This window comes from Gymnoscopelus braueri (genome assembly GCF_963280865.1).
Source record: "Gymnoscopelus braueri genome assembly, chromosome: 1".
In the NCBI taxonomy this organism is placed as follows: Eukaryota; Metazoa; Chordata; class Actinopteri; order Myctophiformes; family Myctophidae; genus Gymnoscopelus; species Gymnoscopelus braueri.
Genome location: NC_137603.1, coordinates 40,276,388 through 40,297,742, shown reverse-complemented (window position 1 = coordinate 40,297,742; position 21,355 = coordinate 40,276,388). Strand labels below are relative to the sequence as shown.

The 21,355-nt window shown below is 41.9% G+C and overlaps 1 protein-coding gene across 2 annotated transcripts; it reads left to right on the top strand.

The window, feature by feature from the left end:
- Positions 1–20: 20 nt before the first annotated feature.
- cers3a (ceramide synthase 3a) lies at positions 21–20,769 on the top strand. 2 transcript variants are annotated; one of them, XM_080415580.1, is made up of 11 exons: positions 21–381; positions 3,750–3,952; positions 5,022–5,139; positions 6,680–6,798; positions 6,925–6,982; positions 9,205–9,255; positions 10,434–10,526; positions 12,299–12,427; positions 15,506–15,612; positions 17,381–17,534; positions 19,070–20,769. In XM_080415580.1, exons 2-11 carry the CDS (start codon positions 3,780–3,782, stop codon positions 19,259–19,261), a joined length of 1,194 nt encoding a protein of 397 aa, XP_080271706.1. In that variant the 5' UTR covers positions 21–381; positions 3,750–3,779; the 3' UTR covers positions 19,262–20,769. The 2 variants fall into 2 exon arrangements, with proteins under 2 accessions (XP_080271706.1, XP_080271707.1); XM_080415581.1 differs by lacking the exon at positions 21–381 and adding an exon at positions 409–3,457.
- The last annotated feature ends 586 nt before the right edge of the window (positions 20,770–21,355 follow it).

Genomic DNA, 21,355 nt, shown 5'->3' with positions numbered 1-21,355 from the left:
TAACCAGAGAGAATGTTATGTGGGAGAGTATCCCTCTTTGTATGTTATCAGAAACCATACAAACAGTGTTTTGAGGATCCCTTGAGGGCAGTGTGTGTACACGAGAGAGAGAAAGCATGAGCTTTGGTAATCTGCTATTCTACCTCTGTGCCTGCTACCTGGAGGGTAAAAAAAAAACACCCAGGCAATTGTGCCTGAGCTGGGTGTAACCCTAAAGAATGTCAAACAAAGGGAGAGTGTCTGCCTACCTAGGAGCTTGCTGTGTAGCGGAATAGAGGATTTTGTCATGCGTTTTGATTCCCTGCAGCAAACGCTAGAACAACAGTCAACCGGTGTTAAAACAGCACTCCTCACCTTCTGCCAGGCATACACTGTGGCAAGGTAAGCCTTGTTTTAACTATGACCTTGAAGCTAAATATGTAAATCTTCCCCTCTGCTGTCGTAGCTTGTGTATAAGTTGTAGTCCTTTGTCATAGTTATCTTGTTGTAAATGGATTATGTCGATATGTCCTATACTGGTTAGGCTGCCTGGATTTGGCAGCCTGAAGGTAAGCTAAAGGTGGGAGAAGTACTAGAGTGGAATTTGCAGTTAAGTGAAGTTTGCTCAGGTGTAGGCGCTGTAAGCTTTGTCATGGCTGAGTTGGGATGAATAAAGCTTCTGTTCTCAGTAGGTCAGCGCACAATGTACTGACCCTCAACTGTCCAAAACTCTGTGTACTACTTTCATGTGGAAAGCTTTGGATTATAATAGTTTTTTCTTTTCTTTTTTCTTCATTACTGTTGTCTATCTGGCTTTGATTCACAGTTTGAAGGATATCTATTGCCAGATAAGTGTTGACTGCCATTATGGTAATTAACCATCTGTAACTGATTCTTAACCAGTTTTCTGCTCTCGTATTTTCTGTTCTCCCTCTGGACATGTTTGTATCTGTAAAAACTCAGTTGGCTGCTTTTGATTGTTAACTGATGTCTTTTGTCTTAATATGTTTAATTTGGCCGCCTTTTGTCTCACAAAAAAATCCATTAACTCCACCAGAACGTTATTATACATAATAAAGGCTGACACTTCCATATCTGAATTATTCAGTGATTATTGTCTGCCAATCTTTTCCCTTCATATCTGTTTTTTATTTCACTTCTACCATACAGTATGAAGACTCAATATGTTTTGTCATGTGTCACTGAGGGAATCCCTGGTGAATTAGAATGCAACAATAAAAGCGTAGTTATCAATGACGGAAAATATTGTTCTGCTTTGGCAGAAGAACAGAAAGTTGAGGCTAATAAAGTGACTATCATGTTGGCAACATGTTGGTCGTTTAGTATTATTACATTATCCCACAATGGGGAACAAAGACCCATATTATAATGAAGTGCTGGTGATAATTGTATTGTAACATTTTATTGGGTTTGGTCCGGTTAGCATATTCAGGTCAAGTTGTTCCACTATGTTCCACTGTGTAGTGATGAATGCTTCACACTCTGCCACTGAAGGTATGTATGTGCTGACATAAGCTCTACATCATCATGTCCCAATGAATGCAAGCCCCCACTATAGCTTGCCCTGACCCATGCTATTACATAGCAAAAGCCTGTGTTGCAGTTGCTATGTATTTCTATCTTATACTAATGAATATGTCAAACCATGTCACATTAAGCCTACACTTGTTTTGCATTACAAAAAAACGTCAAATCTCGCTGTTATTTTATGTGTTGGCTGTAATGAGACCATGTGTTATGTTATGCATCATATATTTCTGGTCATTACCTCTGTAGGACCACTGAAGTCTCTTAATTGCTTTGTAATCATATTATTTCCAGCTGATATGCCCCCCTTCTGCTGCAATAAATAGTGACAGCTGTTAGTGTTGTCATTATGTCACTGTGGGAGAGACCACCTCTCAACGGACTTTCATATCCACCTACAGTACTTTCAGTAATCAGGGCCTTCACCTTTACTCCACTGTCGTCAATGACTCCCTGATTCAGTGTCTCTGTTCAGGACAGATTGAAAGGTAATAGATAGTCCCCTGGTGCTCTAGTTGTTTTGGATTGTTGTACGTGTGGGAGATTGGTGCTCTAGTTGTTTTGGATTGTTGTACGTGTGGGAGATTGAAGAACTTATCTCACATTAGTGGCTGACAAAAGGAGTAAATAGGCCTCTTGTCAGCATGACTCAGCCCAGGACCCCTATAGATGTTGTTGACTGTTACAGCAGGGGTGTTTTACCTCCAACAGCATGGATGCAAACACATACACATGCACACTCACTCACACACAAATGTTATCGTTATGCCTGATTTAGACTTGGATACACGACACCGGCGTGCAGCAAAGTGTAAATCACCCGTTACTAACCGGTTTGTTCTGTGATGTATGGCCAGACCAGGACACAGACTTTCTGCCAGTGCGGGTTTCTCCCCATTCTTCCTTGTTCCCTGTGTGTTTCTCTGTGGGTGTGGAATGGAATCTCAAGAAAGAGGGTTGACCGTGTCAATATTTGTTTTGGAAACCTATTCTGCACTTAACCCGGAGCTTCTTTGACCAGAGACTATGCACCTGCTATAAAGTTGCCTGGCTCCAGCCCCTGAATCTGTAGTCACGCCCAGTAAACAATTATTTATGTTGCCATTCATTAAAGGTAGGGTAAGTGATATTTTTGGGTTAAAACAAAACAAAAAACAACTTTTTGTTAAAAGGTTAAAGCACTATATTCTGATAGTAATCAGTGTTCTAGAGTGTTTGTTCAGTAACAGAGATCTCCCCGTCTCTCCAGCTGTTTAATAAACAGAAAGTCTTCAGGTGGGTTGAACAATTTCAGCCAATCAGGAAAGAGTACCCATTTATCAGCTTCAATTGAATATTTTTCCAGTTCCAATTTTGTCTGCTCATTCTTAGTGCCATCATTTCCATTTTCACTTGTTTCATCTGTATTGTATTCTGTGCAAGTTCTCTCGCCGGGTTGGATAAAATAGGCATCCCAACCTGAAAAAGCATTTTCTGTTTACTAAAAAGCTGGAGTTACTAAACAAACTCTATAAATATGATATAGATCTATTTAACACTTATTTTAACCCAAAAATATCGCTTACCCTACTTTTAATGAGTCCTTAGTTTACCATGCACCTTATATACAGTATAGTTGACATTGTGTCTCCTTGTTATATGACTTTGTTTCCGGTGTTTCCTTCTCTACCCTCATGACTCTTTTGTTGAAACGGCAAAATGTTGGGGGGGAAAATACTGCCTGGTATGGGAACTGTACTGACCTCAACCACAAAGCAATGCATGGGGTAGTGCAGACAGCTGAACTCATCAGTGGGAGTGAGCTTCCCTCAAACCAGGACGTATACCATGGCCAACAAATCTTGTAGGACCATCAAAGTTCATAGCCACCCCAACCACAAGCTGTTTCAGATGCTGCCACGTCAAGTGACAAGATGTTCATAACTTAGGAGTAAGACCCTTGCACATAGCACCTTCATGCACCTTAAGCAATGGGACCAATGGACATGTATTGATACTTCTGCTATCTTTATTTTATTCCCATGTCATTGTATTATTATTATTACTGCTGCTACAATGTCTGAGGAAACCAGAACAAAATTATTTTACTCTTCTGTACTTGTACACAAGATAACAATAAAGAAACCTTGAAACTTGAACCTTGATCTTATCTTTTTGCTTCACAAATACCATGCCCAGTGTTACATCACTCAACTTACCCCTCCTCTTGTGTTTATCTGAAGCTGCTCACTTATCCTGCCGGTGTGGTAGGAATGTTTGACACGCTTTACGAGTGGTTCTGGTGGGACCGCATCTGGTTGCCGGTCAACCTGACATGGTCCGACCTGGAGGACAGAGATGGACGTGTTTACGCCAAGGCCTCGCACCTCTACGTCACGTTCCCCTACGCTTTGGCCTTCTTACTCATCAGATACCTGTTTGAAAGGTAAGGCCCCACAATTCCCACAATTCATATATCAGTCAAATATACCAATAGTTTTTGGTTTCTTCCAATGTAGTCCTTATGCCAATTCCTAATTTCCCACACTGTTGTGTAAACTTGTCACTGCTGACCCCTATACTGTTTGGTCGTCCAACTGGTTGGTCCTAGGCATGGTATTGAAACCACATGCCGCTGCACACACATGGAATCGCCCGCTGCTTTTTTCACCTGCCAATGAGGAGCCTCACTGGGAAGATGTAGCTATACTGTGGAGGAACACCCTATTCCTCACTGTTCAACACTCCTGACGACAGACACCCTTGACCAACTTGTAGTAGCCTGGCATGGCCAGACTAAAATCACTGTGTAGATATTAAAATCTCGCCGAGGGCTATATATATTTATTTTTGCACTGGCAGATTCGTCGAGTTTCCAGGCTAAACTTGTAGGAGTTGCTAGTCTAGCGACAAAAAATTCCCTCCTCAGTCCCCACCTAGCATAACTGCTCATATGGCCGGCCAGAGGATTAGTCTCCACCGTGGTGGACATACCACTGGTTTTAAAAGTGGGGTCCGGGAACCGCCAGGGGTCCTTAAGGGAGGGGGGATCTAGGGAGTCCACAGCCAAATAAGGAGTAGTTTAATTTAACTATACTTAATTTCATTTCAGTTGAAATTGAGAAGTAGAGAAATCAAAAAAGAATACAAAACGTTACAAGTGACTATTCTAATAAAATGGGAGTCATTGGGTGTTCATGACATGAAAAATGTTTGTGCTTTACCATACTGTACCTTCTGTTGGTATTGTTTAATAGATTCCAGACTCTCAGGCTTTATGAATCAGCACTTTATGTGGCTCGTGTCACATCTGTTTTTTAAACAACGCTATAAGTAGGTGTTTCAATGGGGAAATGGCCAGGTACTGTATATCCATATCCTTTCCTTAAATGACCACTGTTCATCACTAATGAACACACAGTGTACACACACTGTGTGTTCATTAGTGATTTGTTCATTAGTGATTTGTTTACTCTTATCCATAACATCAGTTCCATTACAATTTTCTGTCCCAGGTTCATAGCAACACCCCTCGCCACCACTGCAGGCATCAAGGAGACGGTTCAATTGAGAGTCGTGGACAACCCCATCCTGGAACTTCACTACGTTTGTCATTCCAGAAACCCTGGGCAGGTAATCTCATCCTAATCCACATGCTCCAGTGAGACCAATGGTGAAGACACCACCTTGGCTTGCTCTTGTATACAAACTCTGTGAAATCCCTGTAAAACAATGTGGGGTCTCTAAGAGACGGAGTACACAACATTTCATGTATTGATGGTAGACAGGGCACTTGGCTTGATGGAGTGTTTTTCGGGGGGTAGCAGAGGTTAACCAAGAATGTTGCCAAGGTAATGGACTCTCTCTCCTGCCAACATAGATTACATTCGGCTCTCTCCGTTCTCACGCATGCTGACATTCATGCCTGTGATGCAGATGTCTATAGACAGGTCACTAATACTGAGGCTATATACGAGGCATACGATCCTAGTCCCTCATGAGGTCATTAGGGATGAAGTGGGGTGTAGTGGTGTTTACACATATGACTCACACATGACTAATCTTTCTTCATGAGGTGTTTGACAGCGCGTGTATGTGTGTGTGTAGTTTCATTGCCCCCTGTTGTGTGTTTTCTTCAGAGGGGTCTAGCTTTTCTTTGATGGGATTACCGAGGTCTCACGACAGCAGACGTTTTTCTTTTCTCTTTTCTCTGCTAAAACTGCTTTGATGTTTTCTATCTAGCCAACATCCCACAAGATATACTATTTAGAATTTAAGGGCATTTATCGGACACTCTTATCCAGAGCGACTACAAAATGCAAGATCTGCAGTAACTAAGTGGCATGTACCCTAGTCAACAAACTAGAGGGTAAATGGTCATGATCAATTCAGTTCTACAAAGTAACTTTGATACCAAGAAAACTGTCTAAAAACATGCAATCTAATAACATATTTGGCATTTGATTATATTATTACTGTACATTTATATTTATCGGTAGATAACGTATGTTTACTTATTCACTCATTCAGAGATCCACTGCAGATATCTAGTACCTCAGTATTTTATTTGTTCTTTATATTTATATTCTTATTTATCTTGGTTTGTTTGTTGATTCTCTTGTGTTCATTCTCACTGTGACTCCAGAATTGTCCTGCGGGCATCCATAAAGGTTCATCTTATCTTCTTTGTAGTGCTCAATCTAGCTATGTGTAATATCATAGGACTGTGCGTGTGTGTGTGTGTGTGTGTGTGTGTGTGTGTGTGTGTGTGTGTGTGTGTGTATGTGTGTACTTGCATTACTATACTTATGAGGGCCAATTGTCCCTACAAATTTCGTGGTGGTTGGTTTATGGTTAAACAAAAGATTGTTTGTGTTAGTTATAATTGGGAATAGATTAAGGTTAGGATTAGGCATTTAGAGGTTGGGTTAACTTTTGGGAAATTGGACTCATGCCTGATTTATACTTAGCTGCGTGCTAGTGTCGTGCACCGGAAATAGCAGATCTTCAAGCTCGCATGTCGCGCTGTGACACATCGTGTAATAGGGTTAAAAATAGCAACAAGAAATTCAATTGAATTTATAAAATTGCTGTCCTAAAATGTTGATGCCCTCACAAGTACGTGTGTGTGCGCGTGTGTGTGTGTGTGTTGTGTGTGTTCACTCCTATCTAGGCAGACATTGATGGGCTGTCTAAGAAAAGCAGTCTGTCCGTCAGGCAAGTGGAGCGCTGGTTCAGGAGGAGACGGAACCTGGACCGTCCTGGCGTCCTTAAGAAGTTCAGAGAGGCCAGGTGAAAATTGCGTGCGTGCATGCGTGCGTGCGTGTTTGTGCATGCATGCATGCGTGCCTGTGTTTATGCTTGGCAGATGAAACTACTTAACTACTAATAACCATGGTCCATTCATATCCCCGCCAGCTGGAGATTCACCTTCTATCTGTTTGCACTCATCGGAGGAATAGTAGCCCTTTATGATGTAAGTATGTGATGCTATAAGTCCATCTAATATAGGGAATCATCAGTGGTTCAAACAAGTCATTTGCGACATTGTGACACTCATCCAAAAGAGAAGATACTCATTAAAATTGTGGGTTGATGGCAACTCCCAAGAACAGAACAATATATTTGCTTTACGGGCTGTTTAAAAACAAGGGCTGCTGTCTGTGAAAGGGAGTCGTTGTCATCTGAAAACTGGGATTTTTTGTACTTGAATGCTTAATGCTATGTTAGCACTGAGCTCCTCCTATCTCAAATGAGTTGGATGAAAACAAAAACAGGCTGTCATCACACATCACAATCAACTGTCAGGGTAAATTTATTGCGCACCAAAAATAATGAATATTGCCGATCTACTGTGAAAAACACGTCCCACTGAGACACCTTGTGAGGTTGTAGATCGGCTATATTCATGCTCGAAAGGTCAAAGACATGTAAGGTTTTCAAAGTAGCAATAAAATAAAACAGCAAAGTTGTTGAAGGTTTATTGGCCTAGCGGTCCAGGCGTATACCACATATGCTGGTAATCCAGCTTGACAGCTTGTCGCGAGTTCGACATCCTGCCTAGCAGTGCACTGGAAAAAAGCTACAAGCAAAAGTCGTTAACATCCTTTGAGATTTATTTTTGTCTCTCTGAGACAACAAAACAAAGTATTTCAATATAAAATGCTGGTGTTACACTGAATGACAATATTTTTTTACCCTGAATGACACATACAGTATCACTACAGCCCACAGATATTGTTTATATGTGACTCCATAAGCAATAACAATAATGACCTTGTGAAAAAACATGATAAGATATTTAAAAGGTGCATGCTTGCTGAAAAAGAAATTGCTTCCATACCAGAGAAATTACCCATACACCCCACACATAAAGAACATGGGTTTGACTGCAACATAATGTAAGTGTCACGGCAGGTACAGTTTCATTCACATCTTATATTAAAACTAGAGGCTGGACCGCGGACATCACATACGTAACATCCGGATTTGCGAGGCTTCGATCCGCACCAAACTTGGCACAAACACTATTCAGGGCTCTGCCATGACAATAGTCACACCAGGGGCCACGTCAGGGGCCACAGACGCACTGTTGCTCTGAACCCCACTAAACTTGGCACAAACACTATTCAGGGCTCCGCCATGACAATAGTCACACCAGGGGCCACATAATGATAGGGGAGTGACCGGATCTAAGGAACCTATGTACAGGAGCACCATTCTGTTGCAGCATCTGCTTATGTTGTTGGAGACAAATGACAGGTCTGGGCATGTCCAAGTGCCATGTCTACCAGAGTAAGAAGGTCTGGGGTCATTGTTGTCAAATAGCAAGTGAAGGGTTTTACTTTCAGCCAAGTCGCTGACAATAGAGCCAGTCCTGTCAGTGCTCAAGTACCCCCATCTGATGTTTCTACAGTTGAAATCCACGTAGACAAATGAGTTCACAGGGATGGTGGGGAGGAAAAATATTTCCAACTCAGCAGGTGATGGTTTGTGGTGCGCATGGCTTCTATGGTGCACCATTCAATGGCAGAGTTGGCTGGAGATTTCTGGAGGGCTCTTGGATTTATTCCCTGTTTGGTATAGCAGGCAATGCCGTTGTCGCATATGAAGTTGATGAGGTCGAAACCATTCATCAGTAGCTTGTCTTCAATAACACAATGGCTCTCTTGATTTTGGTTGGCAATGTGCTGGATGAGATCAGGCTTCAATATTCAATTGCTGTAGATGCACCTCAGTTTTAGCCATGAGACTTGTCTTCATGAGGATACGTTACGCCTAGTGGGTACTGTTTGAGAATGGAGACCTGGTGGTGTAGATCTGTGTTGCTCTGATGACACACGCACACACGCACGCACACACGCATGCATGCACGCACGCACGCACGCACGCACGCACGCACGCACGCACGCACGCACGCACGCACGCACGCACGCACGCACGCACGCACGCACGCACGCACGCACGCACGCACGCACGCACGCACGCACACACACACACACACACACACACACACACACACACACACACACACACACACACACACACACACACACACACACACACACACACACACACACACAAACAGAATAACAATAAATGAATGTCAGCATTGGTTCTCTAAAGCTGCTTTAACATTGAAGTGTATTAATGAAACTGTATTGTGTCTCTATGCTTTTCCTCCATTCTTTTTTTCAGAAAGAATGGTTTTATGATACTCGAGAAGTATGGACAGGCTTTCCAAAGCAGGTCTGTATATGTGAGGTTGTGTGCTTTATGTGTTTTCAGCTATTTATGCGTCTAATCACCTTCACAGAGCTCTGGCTTACTCTGTACACACATCAGTCTGTCCACCTGTATGAGAATGTACACACGCAACACTCTTAATGGCCTCCCGCTCTCGGCTTGATAACATTCTCAAATGCAAATTTCCAGATTTATGGCCGCTTTCTGCTCCATAAAACCTCTGATAATTCGCACCTCGCGTCCAAACAAAACAACCCCACAGGTCCTTATTTAGAAGCGGGCCTGCGTTCTCGTTGTTTTTACGAGCGGAGGAATGCGCGTCTGGATTAGATCCCTGTGGTCCTTAGTATGTGCCAGGGACCTTAATCAAAAGAGAAATGATGTCACTCACCCTGGCACACTGGTGTGAGGATTATGTATGATCCCAGACCTACATTATCCAAAAGCATTGAGCGAAACTGATGATGGTGGGGGTACACTGTTGATGGTGGGGTAAACTGATGAGGGTGGGGGTACACTGTTGATGGTGGGGTAAACTGATGATGGTGGGGGTACACTGTTGATGGTGGGGTAAACTGAACATGGAGGGGGTAAGCTGCATAACAGACAGGGATTCATACAGAGTTGCTTCCCTCCCCCAGTTAGTGGGCCTCAGACAAAGAGCATGGCCTTAGGAGATCCGTCTTTGTTTACAGTCCTTTTCTGTATGACCGAGATTCAATGTGCGCTCATGTTACATGTGCCCTCCTCCATAACTCTGCAGCTCGCTCTCTCTCTCTCTCTCTCTCTCTCTCTCTCTCTCTCTCTCTCTCTCTCTCTCTCTCTCTCTCTCTCTCTCTCTCTCTCTCTCTCTCTCTCATACCTTTACTGTACATGCAAGTGTGAAGGAGAACAATCAAAACAAATCAAAATGGTGTGTGTGTGTGTGTGTGTGTGTGTGTGTGTGTGTGTGTGTGTGTGTGTGTGTGTGTGTGTGTGTGTGTGTGTGTGTGTGTGTGTGTGTGTGTGTGTGTGTGTGTGTGTGTGTGTGTGTGTGTGTGTGTGTGTGTGTGTGTGTGTGTGTGCGTGCGTGCGTGCGTGCGTGCGTGCGTGCGTGCGTGCGTGCGTGCGTGCGTGCGTTTGTCTCTCTCTCTTTCACTCTCTTTAACTTACTGTCTATCTCTCTGTGTGTCTCCATATAGTCCATGCTGGAGTCTCAGTACTGGTATTACATCTTGGAGATGAGCTTCTATGGTTCTCTACTCTTCAGTGTTACCTTTGACGTAAAGAGGAAGGTGAGTACAGTGTGAGCTGGTAAATCCGCCTGCTACTCATCCATGCACAGTCCTTCCATGCACAATGTTTCTAATTATGCATCTATTCATCATTTTCCACCTCATATATTTGTCGTACTGTATGTACGTATGTATCAAACGTACTGTATGTATCAAATTATCCAATGTTGCCGGCCACCACAGAATCTATAACAATAACATCAAAAACATGTGGCAAGTAAAGGAGAAACAATCGCTTTGTAATGTACATACATACTGTATAAACCCAGTATATTTCATTTTAGTTTTCAATGCCTTGCATTTTAAAATAAACAAAAGGCTTTGATCTGAAACCGTAGTTGATAAAGACACGTCTAGGAAATCACACGGCAGTCACTTTGTCATCTCTGTCTGTAATGAGACAGTGAGACGGGACGACTTTATTCAAGTATAAACATACAGTATGATACAGTTGCTGTGTCCAAGTCCTGTAATTGAATCTCTGCGTGCACGTGTGTCCCCTGTATATCTTGCGAACCGCCTGACTGATCGACTAACCGATCCGAGGCAGTGCGAGGACGGTCGGATCAGTGAATGTCCCAAGATATCTATAAATCCACAAATCCCCATATATGAAGATCCATGATGTCACCAATATGACGTCTGTTTGTTCGGCTGTCTGTGTCCCTATTATGCTCATTATGTGGAGATCCCTGATGCCATCAATATGATGTTATAGTATTGACGTCATAGACAGGCCTTCAAGTACTATGATAAGTGGTACTGCACTAAGTACTCTTACAATGGATACTGCATAACCAGTTGGACATGCGTCCCCAACGGGCATCGTTCCCAATGCATGGCTCAGAAGAGTTCAGGAAAAGCAGAAGAATGCCAGCACCCACCACGGAAGTGTCCTTGTAGTAGTACTTGTTTTTCAAGTGTGCAGTGGCACGGGCAACACGACACACTATGTTTAACTACTCTCAACACTCCACGTGTAGCCTACACTTTTACAAAAAATGCCCAAATGCCTGTCCCTACATCAAATGTATTGGAGCAGGCATGTGGTTGTCCTCAGCCGTCCCCAAGGCGAACCAGTAGGAGTCAGCAGTGACAGGGACTACATGAGGGGGAAATGGGAATTTAAATAACGATTAAATTGGGAGAAAAAACGAAAAATAGTCTAAAAATAAATCCTATCATGTTGAACTCAGGATACATGTGGGAATGGCGTGGTTCAATGTGGATCTTGGACTTGTGGCCAGCCTGTGATGTCATTCGTCTCTGACGTATGACTCCAAATATTTGGGCACCGTTTCAGCCCTATCCGAGATCCATTGACGTCCATGATTAAATATTTCAAAAAGTACAAAACATGGAAATTGTGGAGGTACTTTGCCTTACTGGCAGCGGGCATAAGAAATGTGGCAATGATTGATCCAGTTGTTTGAAAGATTAACTCCAGATACACACACACACACCGACCCTCTTATAGACTGCTAGCCTCCTGCAGAGCCATGCTGTAAAAAACTCAGGATTTTGCTGTGTAAAAGCTGTAGTTTTCACAAGACATACTATGCCATCAGTATGGATTGAGGCTTCAGAGCCACAGTTTTACAGACTGATACAGCTGACAAGGTCGGGTTCATAACCAGCTCTTGCAAATTTGTCTGCAAGACTTGATGTGCCATATTTCATTTAAGAATACCACTGGGAGATTACATGAGGAAGTGCTTTATGCTTGATTATAGAATAAAGCATAAATACTGAATGTTGTCTCTCTCCATCAGGACTTCAAAGAGCAAATCATCCACCACCTGGCTACGCTGACCCTTCTATCCTTCTCCTGGTGTGTCAACTACATCCGCATTGGAACCCTGGTCATGCTTGTACACGATGCCTCTGATGTCTTACTGGAGGTCAGTCAGGGCCACACTCGACCTTTAAACTAAAGAAAGTGAGGCAAGGAATTATTGATCAATATAGAAAGCACACAAGGAAATAATGTTTTTTATAGGCATTTCCTTTTTGTTTTGATAGAGTGGGTCAGTGGTTCTCAAACTTTTTCAGTTCAAGGACCCAAATTAAAATGCATTTGGCTGTGGACCCCCATCGGGAAAAGAATTGTGCCAGGGACCCCCATAAAAGATTTGTGTTGTTAAAATGTTTCAAATATTCAATTATTTTCACATTTCTTCAAGATATTTTGAAAATAGCAGATCTACAAGCTCACAACACATCATGATGTGACACATTGTGAGCTTGTGTAGTGGCTATTTTCAAATATGTTTAAAGTGGTTAAACAGATTTTTATGCTATATTAACACATTTAGCTGGGGACCCCCTGTAGCCACCCAAATGACCCCTGGCGTTCAAACAATCCCACTTTGAGAACTACTGGAGTACAAGAGTGTAGAAAGATAGGAAGCTGAGCGTAGAAAGTTGGCACGATATGCAACACAGGTCTCCAGACAGTATCAAACTGGGGACACTGCAACCATGGAATTGAGGCACCATCTGGTCATCCACCGGTGCCCCCATCAGGATTCTTTTAATGTCTCATTGCACGCCCATGGAGGGCCTTCCAATTAATGCAATGACCACATAACTACAGTGTTTTGGACCCCAGGAAGACTAGCGACCACGGCAGCGGAAGCTAATGGGGTTCCAAATAAAGAATAAAGAAAGAAAGAAATTTGGAGTCAAACCTTAGCTCAGGAGGACATGTGTTGCATGTAATTTCTCCTCTCTGTCTGCCCTCACCTTCCTGTCAGTCTTCATTATCCTATCTACAGTATCTATAAAGCAGACAAACAATTTATTAACCACATTTACCCTAGCTTCCCTATTCTGAGGCAAACAGTCAGTGAAAATAACAGCTCACAACAAGTTGCAATGCGACGAGCTTGCAAATTGGCTATTGATGCCAAAGAGATTTGTAACAGCCACAAAGCTTGCATCATGGGGAAGATACCATGCTGCTCGACGCTAAAAGAGCTTAGCGCCAGGTTGGCGCCGGCGAAGGATAGGGCGAAGGATAAGGAACAATCCGCACTCACAAGGTGATTTTCATTTACCGCAACAGCAGTCATGACAAATGGACGTGTTTCGGCTACTCAGGCCTTCATCAGCAACAAAGTATACAGTATATGGTTTAAGTGGTTAATAATAGAATGTCTAATTCAAAATAATGCAAGCGCAACTTTAATACTCGCACATTACACACATTATCGCACAAGTCATAATGTGTTTACCGGGTGCATGGCTCAGAAGAGTTCAGTAAAAGCAGAAAAATGCCAGCACTCACGGAAGTGTGCTCCATTTACTTGTTTTTCAAGTAGGCACGGCACGGCACGGCATCACACAAACACATTCCGGCAGGAAATAAGGAAGGCTCTGGCAAAATGTGTTTGTGTAAAGCCCCCTTACTTGAATAAAAAGTACCTGAAGGACACTTCCTTGAGTTCTGGCATTCTTCTGCTTTTAATAACAGAATGTCACATACCAACTGGTGCAGCCTATCTATCAGACACACACTGGCTGCACCCTTCCATTGTAGTATGACTTATATGAAATAAAATCTAAATATTCACCCTGCCTATTCACACTTACTGAGCTTAGTGCACCCGGCTTGTCTCTGCAGAAGAACTGTGGGTGTGATTGAGGTCATTCAGCACCCCATGTGTAGCCTTTGGACCAAACAGATGTGTTTTCCACTGGGGGGGTCATTGGTTATTTAGGACAACTAATAACATAGGGTTAGAGATAGTCAGTCTGTCTGTCTGACGATCGATCCAATATTTCTAGAAACGTGTCATCTTTTTTCTCAGTATATATTTCCAAAGATGCAATTCATAGGATATTTCTACCAGACATTAACTCAAGTAATCCACACATGAAAATAAATCACAACATACATACATAAATAATAATGATGTGTAATTAAGTGCCATAACACTGGAAAAAAACGTATTGAACGCGCTAACTGAAAATAATTTGATACTTACTGGAGAAGCCTTTGTTTGTAATGACAGCTTCAAGACACTTCTTGTATGTAGTAACTAATCGCCCACACTGCTCAGGTGTGATTTTGGCCCATTCCGCCACACAGATTGTCTTTAAATCTCAGAGATTCTTTAGTGCCATCTGGTGAACCCTTTTCTTTAGTTGTTTCCTCAACTCGGATTTAAGTCAGGTGACTGGGCCATTCTAACACCTTGACTTTCTTTCTCTGAAACCAGTTGAGAGTCTCCTTTGCTGTGTGCTTTGGATCGTTGTGTACACTTTGAGTACACTTCTGACCATCCCTCTGACTCCCTGGTCAGAAATCTTGCCAGGAGCTCGAGCTCCTGTTGATGGTGAAGTGATACTTCCAATGGTCCCAACGGTGCCATTGGCCCCAACGGTGTTTACTGGAATATTCAGATGCTTTGAAATTCTTCTGTACCCAGCTTCATTCTGATGCTGAACAACAATCTGGTTGTGAACGTCTTGAGAGACCTCTTTGCTTTTATCCATTATCAGATGTTTCTTGTGTGACTGCTTGTCACACAAGAAACAAAACAACCTTTTTATAGCCCATCAATTTGCACTAACCCAGCTAATGTTTTTTTTTGCACAAATTGGAGGTAGAAATAGCCTACTAATTACTTATGGAAATTAGATGGTGCATTGCCTTTCCTTGCCTAGTATACTGCTTTTTTGTGGTGTGTTCAATACTTTTTTCCTGTGCTATTCCACTTTATACCACATAAATTATTTGTGGACTTTACTTTTATAATGTTTTTACATGGGTGGAATTCTTGAGTTCATACCAATGTCTGGTAAAAAAAATCATGAATAGTGTCATTGGAAATATATTTACTGGGAAAAAAGTTGATGCGTTCAGTACTTCATTTACCCATTGTATATACTGTAAAGATTTATGTTTGAATAATTCAGTGATAATAATAATCCTGCTGTATTTTTATGGATACTATTTTTTGTCCTTCTTTTAGTCTGCAAAGTTATTTAACTATGCCAAATGGGAGAAAACCTGCAATACGCTGTTTGTTGTGTTTGCCACAGTGTTTATGGTAACACGACTCATCATCTTCCCGTTTTGGTAAGCCAACAAATTAAGTGTTTGTGTATATGTGTGTGCATGTTTGTTTGTTTTTTATATAAACATATGCAGTTTCTGTATGTGGTAGTGGTGAAACAATGCAAGTTCAAGGACAAGATGTTTCAGTTTTTCAACACTGATTTATTTCAATAACTCAGCCTTTTTCCACATTGATTCATAAAATGTTCATAAAAGGTTATGAACATAGATTGTACAACCTTTCCATTCTCTGCTCAGTTGATCGAAATGTTGACCTTTTCATATCATTTCAACAGGTTTGTTTTCTGTAGAATCTCTATTCCAACTGAACAATTTTCTTTATTATAATGATTTTTCATTTTCATTGGCAGTCTGTATTAACAAATACAAACTATACAAAAGTATAGTATATACATCTTGGGTTTTATGTTAAATGCCAAAGCACAGGTACTCAGTGATAATAGTTCATATTCTACCCCCATATTTATTGAAACCAGATTTTCAGGACTTCATCATTATCTTCAGCATTACACTGCTGCTGACACATGAAAATGGTAAATGGCGCAATAATATATATCGCTTTTATACAAAGCGCTTTACAATGTGCATCACATTCACCCATTCACGCACACATTCACACACCGACAGCAGAGGAAACTATGCAAAGCACCAACCTGCTCATTGGGAGCAGTTAGGGGTCCAGTGTCTTGCTCAAGGACACTTCCCGCCCCGGTAAATGTGGAAAAATGGGAAAGGTTAACATTTACAGCTAAATGTTAACATTTCCCAGCAGACCAGGAAATGTGGATAAAAAACAAATATAAAGCACACTGACACCCACCAAGGAGCGGTTCTTAATCCATTCAATCCAGGCATCTGTGTAATTTTTATTCTTTGGGCTATTCAAAAATAGCAGATATAATATATATAAGTAGATCTGCTATTTTTGAAAAATCGTGTTGTGCAAATCTTTGAATATATATTTTTATATATATATATATATATATTTCTTTTTTAAATGAACATTGTAACCGGGCGCCTGATGGAGGGGAAAGGAACTGGTTGGAATAATGTGTTCCTTCCACGTGCTACGTCCTATCGGGGAAACGCCCTCCTGTCAGGTGATAAGAAGCGGCCTGCTCACTACTCATGCATTGAAGGAAGCATGAGCTCAATTCGGGGCTCTCCCCAGGTTGGCAGAGTGAGAGTAGCGCCCAGGATTAAAATGGGTTACAAAACTTGTGGGACAAAAATTATAATTAAAAAAAAAGTATTTAGAAGACATTTGTAGAATCCCCAGAAGCAATAAGATGTCCGAGTTGGCAATCTGTGGTGGACGGAATATACAGTGGGCCATAGCTGTAGGTAGAGATGCCGTCTGGGAATCAGAAGGTCTCCCTGGTTCCACCTCGGTCCTGGTCTATGTGTCAAAGTGTTCCTGATCAATACATTGCTCAGGGAAACACCAGAACACAACACCAGAACACAACACACTACAACACAACACACTACAACACAACACACGCCAACACAACACACTACAGCACAAAACACAACAACTCTACAACACAACAAAAGACACTATAACATACAACGCAACACGTAAGAACTACAGTCGGATAGCCGGATCACTTGTCAGTGTGTGTCAGTAATATTTCCATTTTCCCACATTTACCATAACTTACAGTATATAGTATATCTGTACACTGGACTTAAACCTCCCTATCTTAGAATTTGGATGTGCACATGTGTATAAAGTTTGAGATATAATCAGATGTTTTTATTTCAGGCTGATTCACTGTACCTGGGTTTACCCCATTGTCCACTACCCTCCCTTCTTTGGTTACTACTTCTTCAACGTGATGCTGGTGGTTCTCCTTTTCCTGCACATATTCTGGGCTTACCTCATCCTCTGCATGGTCAGGAAATTCCTCTTTGGCAAAGTAAGTCTACTTACTGTATGGTTGGTGCCATGGTTGCTAGTAGGGCTGTGAATCGTCTGCTATCTCACGATTCGATTCCGATTCTTGGGGTCATGATTCAGATCTTTTTCGATTTTTTCAAAACAAACGATTCTCGAAGTTTTTTTCCCGATTCAAAACGATTCTCAATTCAAAACGATTCTCGATTCAAAATGATTCTCGATTCAAAACGATTCTCAATTCAAAACATAGGATTTCAGGATCTACTCCAGTCTGCTGCCTTTTTAATTGTAAAGGTTGTATCAACTGATAATAATGTAAACACACATGTCTCATTTATTCATACTTGCACACATTTTAACTTGTACAAAACGTATTAACTCGAATTTGAAGCGATTTTTTCTGACACCCCTAGTTGCTAGTAATACTGTGTACTTAATATACGTATCTGGGATCTGATGGAACCCTGACTTTTTAAGGACTTGACTCCTGACGTGTTAACTCATCTGCTAGCCAGCAGGTGAGGTACATAAAAGAAGCTCTGACTACTTCTGGCTATATTGCTGTAGTGTTATTGAGGTCATTCAGCACAAGAGTTGAATCTTTGCATGACAGTCATGACCCCAGGGACATTACCAAGTGATCTAGTCTGTTCAGTAGACCTCCCTTTTTTGACTTGCCAGAGACAAAACAAGAGCTGAACTAAAAGGAAGCTGCTGGTTTTTATGTGATTGGATGATCACGCAGGTTTGGGGGTCTCCTGGACAGATGTAGGGTTACAGGGCTCAGTAGTTACCCAGCAGACAACTTTCACAAGTTTCCTCTACTTGTCTTTTGACAAGGTTATTTAAGTACATCAGCCAAACAGCTTGAGAGTCTCAAAGGATTAGGAATTTAACAAGGCCCATATTAACATACACACTGGAGCTGAACGTTGCTGTAGTTGTCATGCTACTACTGGTAGGGATATCTCTCGCCCTTTGCCAGTGAATTCTGATATCTCATCTAAATTTGAGTGCTCATTGTTCTGTTGTTCGTTCTCTAGTTTTGTCCATCTGTACACAGGCTGGGCTGCTTGTATGGTGGCTGCTCAGAACCGTGTGCTACTCAGTTAGAAACAGCTTGCCTGGCCAGCTCAGCTGCCAGACACAATTACAGCAGTGCACAGGCATACAGACAACAGCTTGTTGCCATGGGGACCTAATTATTTTTGACTTAGTGCTTAGAATTATATTTGTGAAGGAACAATGCATGTGCGAGAAGTCTGGTTTACTAGAGAAGTAAACATTATTATGGGGAGTTGCAAACGGTCACCGGTATTTGATTGACAGTCGCTTGGTGTTTGTTGCCACAGCTCAGATTTCAGCATGTTTTTCAGGTGAACGTTTTGTTCTCCTTGCCTTTGGCTACTGGCCACATGCTGTGCTGTCTCTGTCTGTTGCATTTCCAAACGGCTGAATACCTCCTATCTGTCCCTTCATCTATCCCTCTCCCCAAACTCTCTCTTTTTCTCTGTCTTTCTCACATCCCCTTATCCTCCCCCTGTCCTGCTGCAGATGACCAAAGATGAGAGGAGTGACAACGAGGAGGAGGAAGAAGAGGAGGGGGAGAGCACGCCAACAGAGGACGAGGAGCTGCACCAGAAAGTTGGCAACGGATTTGGAGCTGCGCAGAAGAAGGACAACAGCGGACGCTTTGGACGCTTATCTCCTCCCGAGATCGGCTGCCAGTCAAAGACCGTGTACTGACCAGCCCCGACTCGCGTCCTTGATTGCTGCGGCGGTTGCACCAGAGGCGAGGAAGGGCTTCAGGGTGAGGAATGTGAGGAAAGTAGAAAAACGCTAAACAGATTTCATCCCATATGGAGAGAGAAAAAAATAAACAAAACATTTGATTTATTACCGCAGCACTTGGACCGGCGCCTAGTCCAAAAAACTGCTGTGCTCATCAGGGGCATCAGCAGTGCTTTGAACAATGCACACATAGAGAGAAAGAGACTCAGAGAGACGTTGTTGGCCCTCATGTCTTCTACATCCAAGCTCCTCTCAGTGTTGTCAATGGCACCGCTTCAGTGGAAGAGAAAGACCAGAGAACCAAACAAGCAAACAAAACACAAAGCCCAGTGTTTGCTCATCATCGCGTCTAATTTGTTCCGTATTGTTCCAGAAATGCAGAGCCAGTATGTCGTCGAAACATCGCTCCAGCTGCTTTGCTTCAGTGTTTCATCCATCAAGGCCTGCTGGCTTTTATATCAACCTTCTGCTGGCTCACAGAGGTTATTTATGGTCACTAGGAGACGAATGGGATCCAGTATCACCGTGGACTTCTCCAGATGAATGGGGGGTTTGGGGCGTATCTCTTTTCTTGCCTCCTTGGGATCCCTGCATGTGTTCCCCTCAAACTATTATTCAGTGCATCAATGGATGAATCTGTGCAAGAGTCTCTGTATGAAGTTACTCTATACCAGGGCTAATCCACCATACTACGCTACGTAGGTGAGGTACAGCCATAGCACATTATAGTCTGGGGTCGGTTGCATGAAGCATCTTAAATTAAGATTTATCTCAAAATATATACGCTCAAGATTTCCTCTTAGGATATTTCGGTTTTAAGTTCTTCATGAACTTGAGTGACATCTTAATCGGAAATACTGAGGAGCCTTGTGCAACCGGTCTTAAATATGAACCCATGGCATGTGGTTCATTGTACTATAGAAGAACAAAAAAATAGGAGTCCACACTCTGTACCTCCCTTTTGCAGATTTATTTGAAAGTCCTCACAGACTTGATGAAACCAAAATCGCTTGTCACATTTAAATGTTCTTAAAATTTCAAATGTATGTCAACATTTTTTTCAAGTATATTTATTTTATTGAAATATTTTGAGGGATGATATCGGTGTGTAAGGGATGACAGTCATGCTGCTGTACACCTCCCTCTAATCCATGAAGATACATTTCAGATTAAATTGATATACTGAGAAAAAGTGTGACCTTTATTTGTGTGAGGGAAACATTTTCGGGAAAATTGTTTACACGGGCATTGACTATGCCTTAATGATTGTGGTATGCTGAAATAGCAACTTTATAGTAACTTTATGTACTTTTCTTTTTAGTCTGCAATGCATTAACATGATTAATGTTGTATGAAGATTTTTTATATAGGCTGGAAAGCTCATTGGCCACTTCACTGAAACAATGTTGTTGCTGTATTTTGTATTTTATTTTTGTTGGTACAGCAATAAAAGTGAGCAGGCCATAAACTTATTATGTAATGGTTCATCATTCTGTTTTTATTTTGACCAAAACATATAAAACATGAAAAACATAGCACTCATCCTGGGGCTGTTCCGTTGTTGCCCTCTAGATGGAGCACATCACCATAACCCTCTATAAAATCAATTGGCAAGATGGGACTGCTCACAACAGCTTGTGAATAGTTAAATGTCATTTCATTGGTGCCTTTGCCTTTGAATGTATTTAATGACATAACTTAGTGAGAATTCATTCAAGTATATGAAAGTACATTAGGTAAATATGGGTGGTGTTTTAAGATTTCATGTGTATTTATATTTAGCAATAATACTGAAAGTACACACACACACACACACACACACACACACACACACACACACACACACACACACACACACACTTGAAAACTCTGTAGACCAGCCTGACCAGGGGTCTTCAACAGGGGGTCCGGGACCCCTAGGGGTCCTCAGAGTTACTACAGGGGGGCCACCAAATCTTTGTGTTATAGGATTATTTTTTACATTAACTACTTGAACCCTATTGTGAGCACTATGTAGTGTAGGTACTTGCTTCATCTCTCTCTCAGCTA

Excerpts from the sequence above, each read along its gene's own strand:
- cers3a (XM_080415580.1), top strand. The coding sequence starts at position 3,780 with ATGTTTGACACGCTTTACGAGTGGTTCTGGTGGGACCGCATCTGGTTG. Across the intron at positions 6,983-9,204 it reads GAATAGTAGCCCTTTATGAT|AAAGAATGGTTTTATGATAC; the intron begins GTAAGTATGTGA and ends TCTTTTTTTCAG. Across the intron at positions 17,535-19,069 it reads GGAAATTCCTCTTTGGCAAA|ATGACCAAAGATGAGAGGAG; the intron begins GTAAGTCTACTT and ends GTCCTGCTGCAG.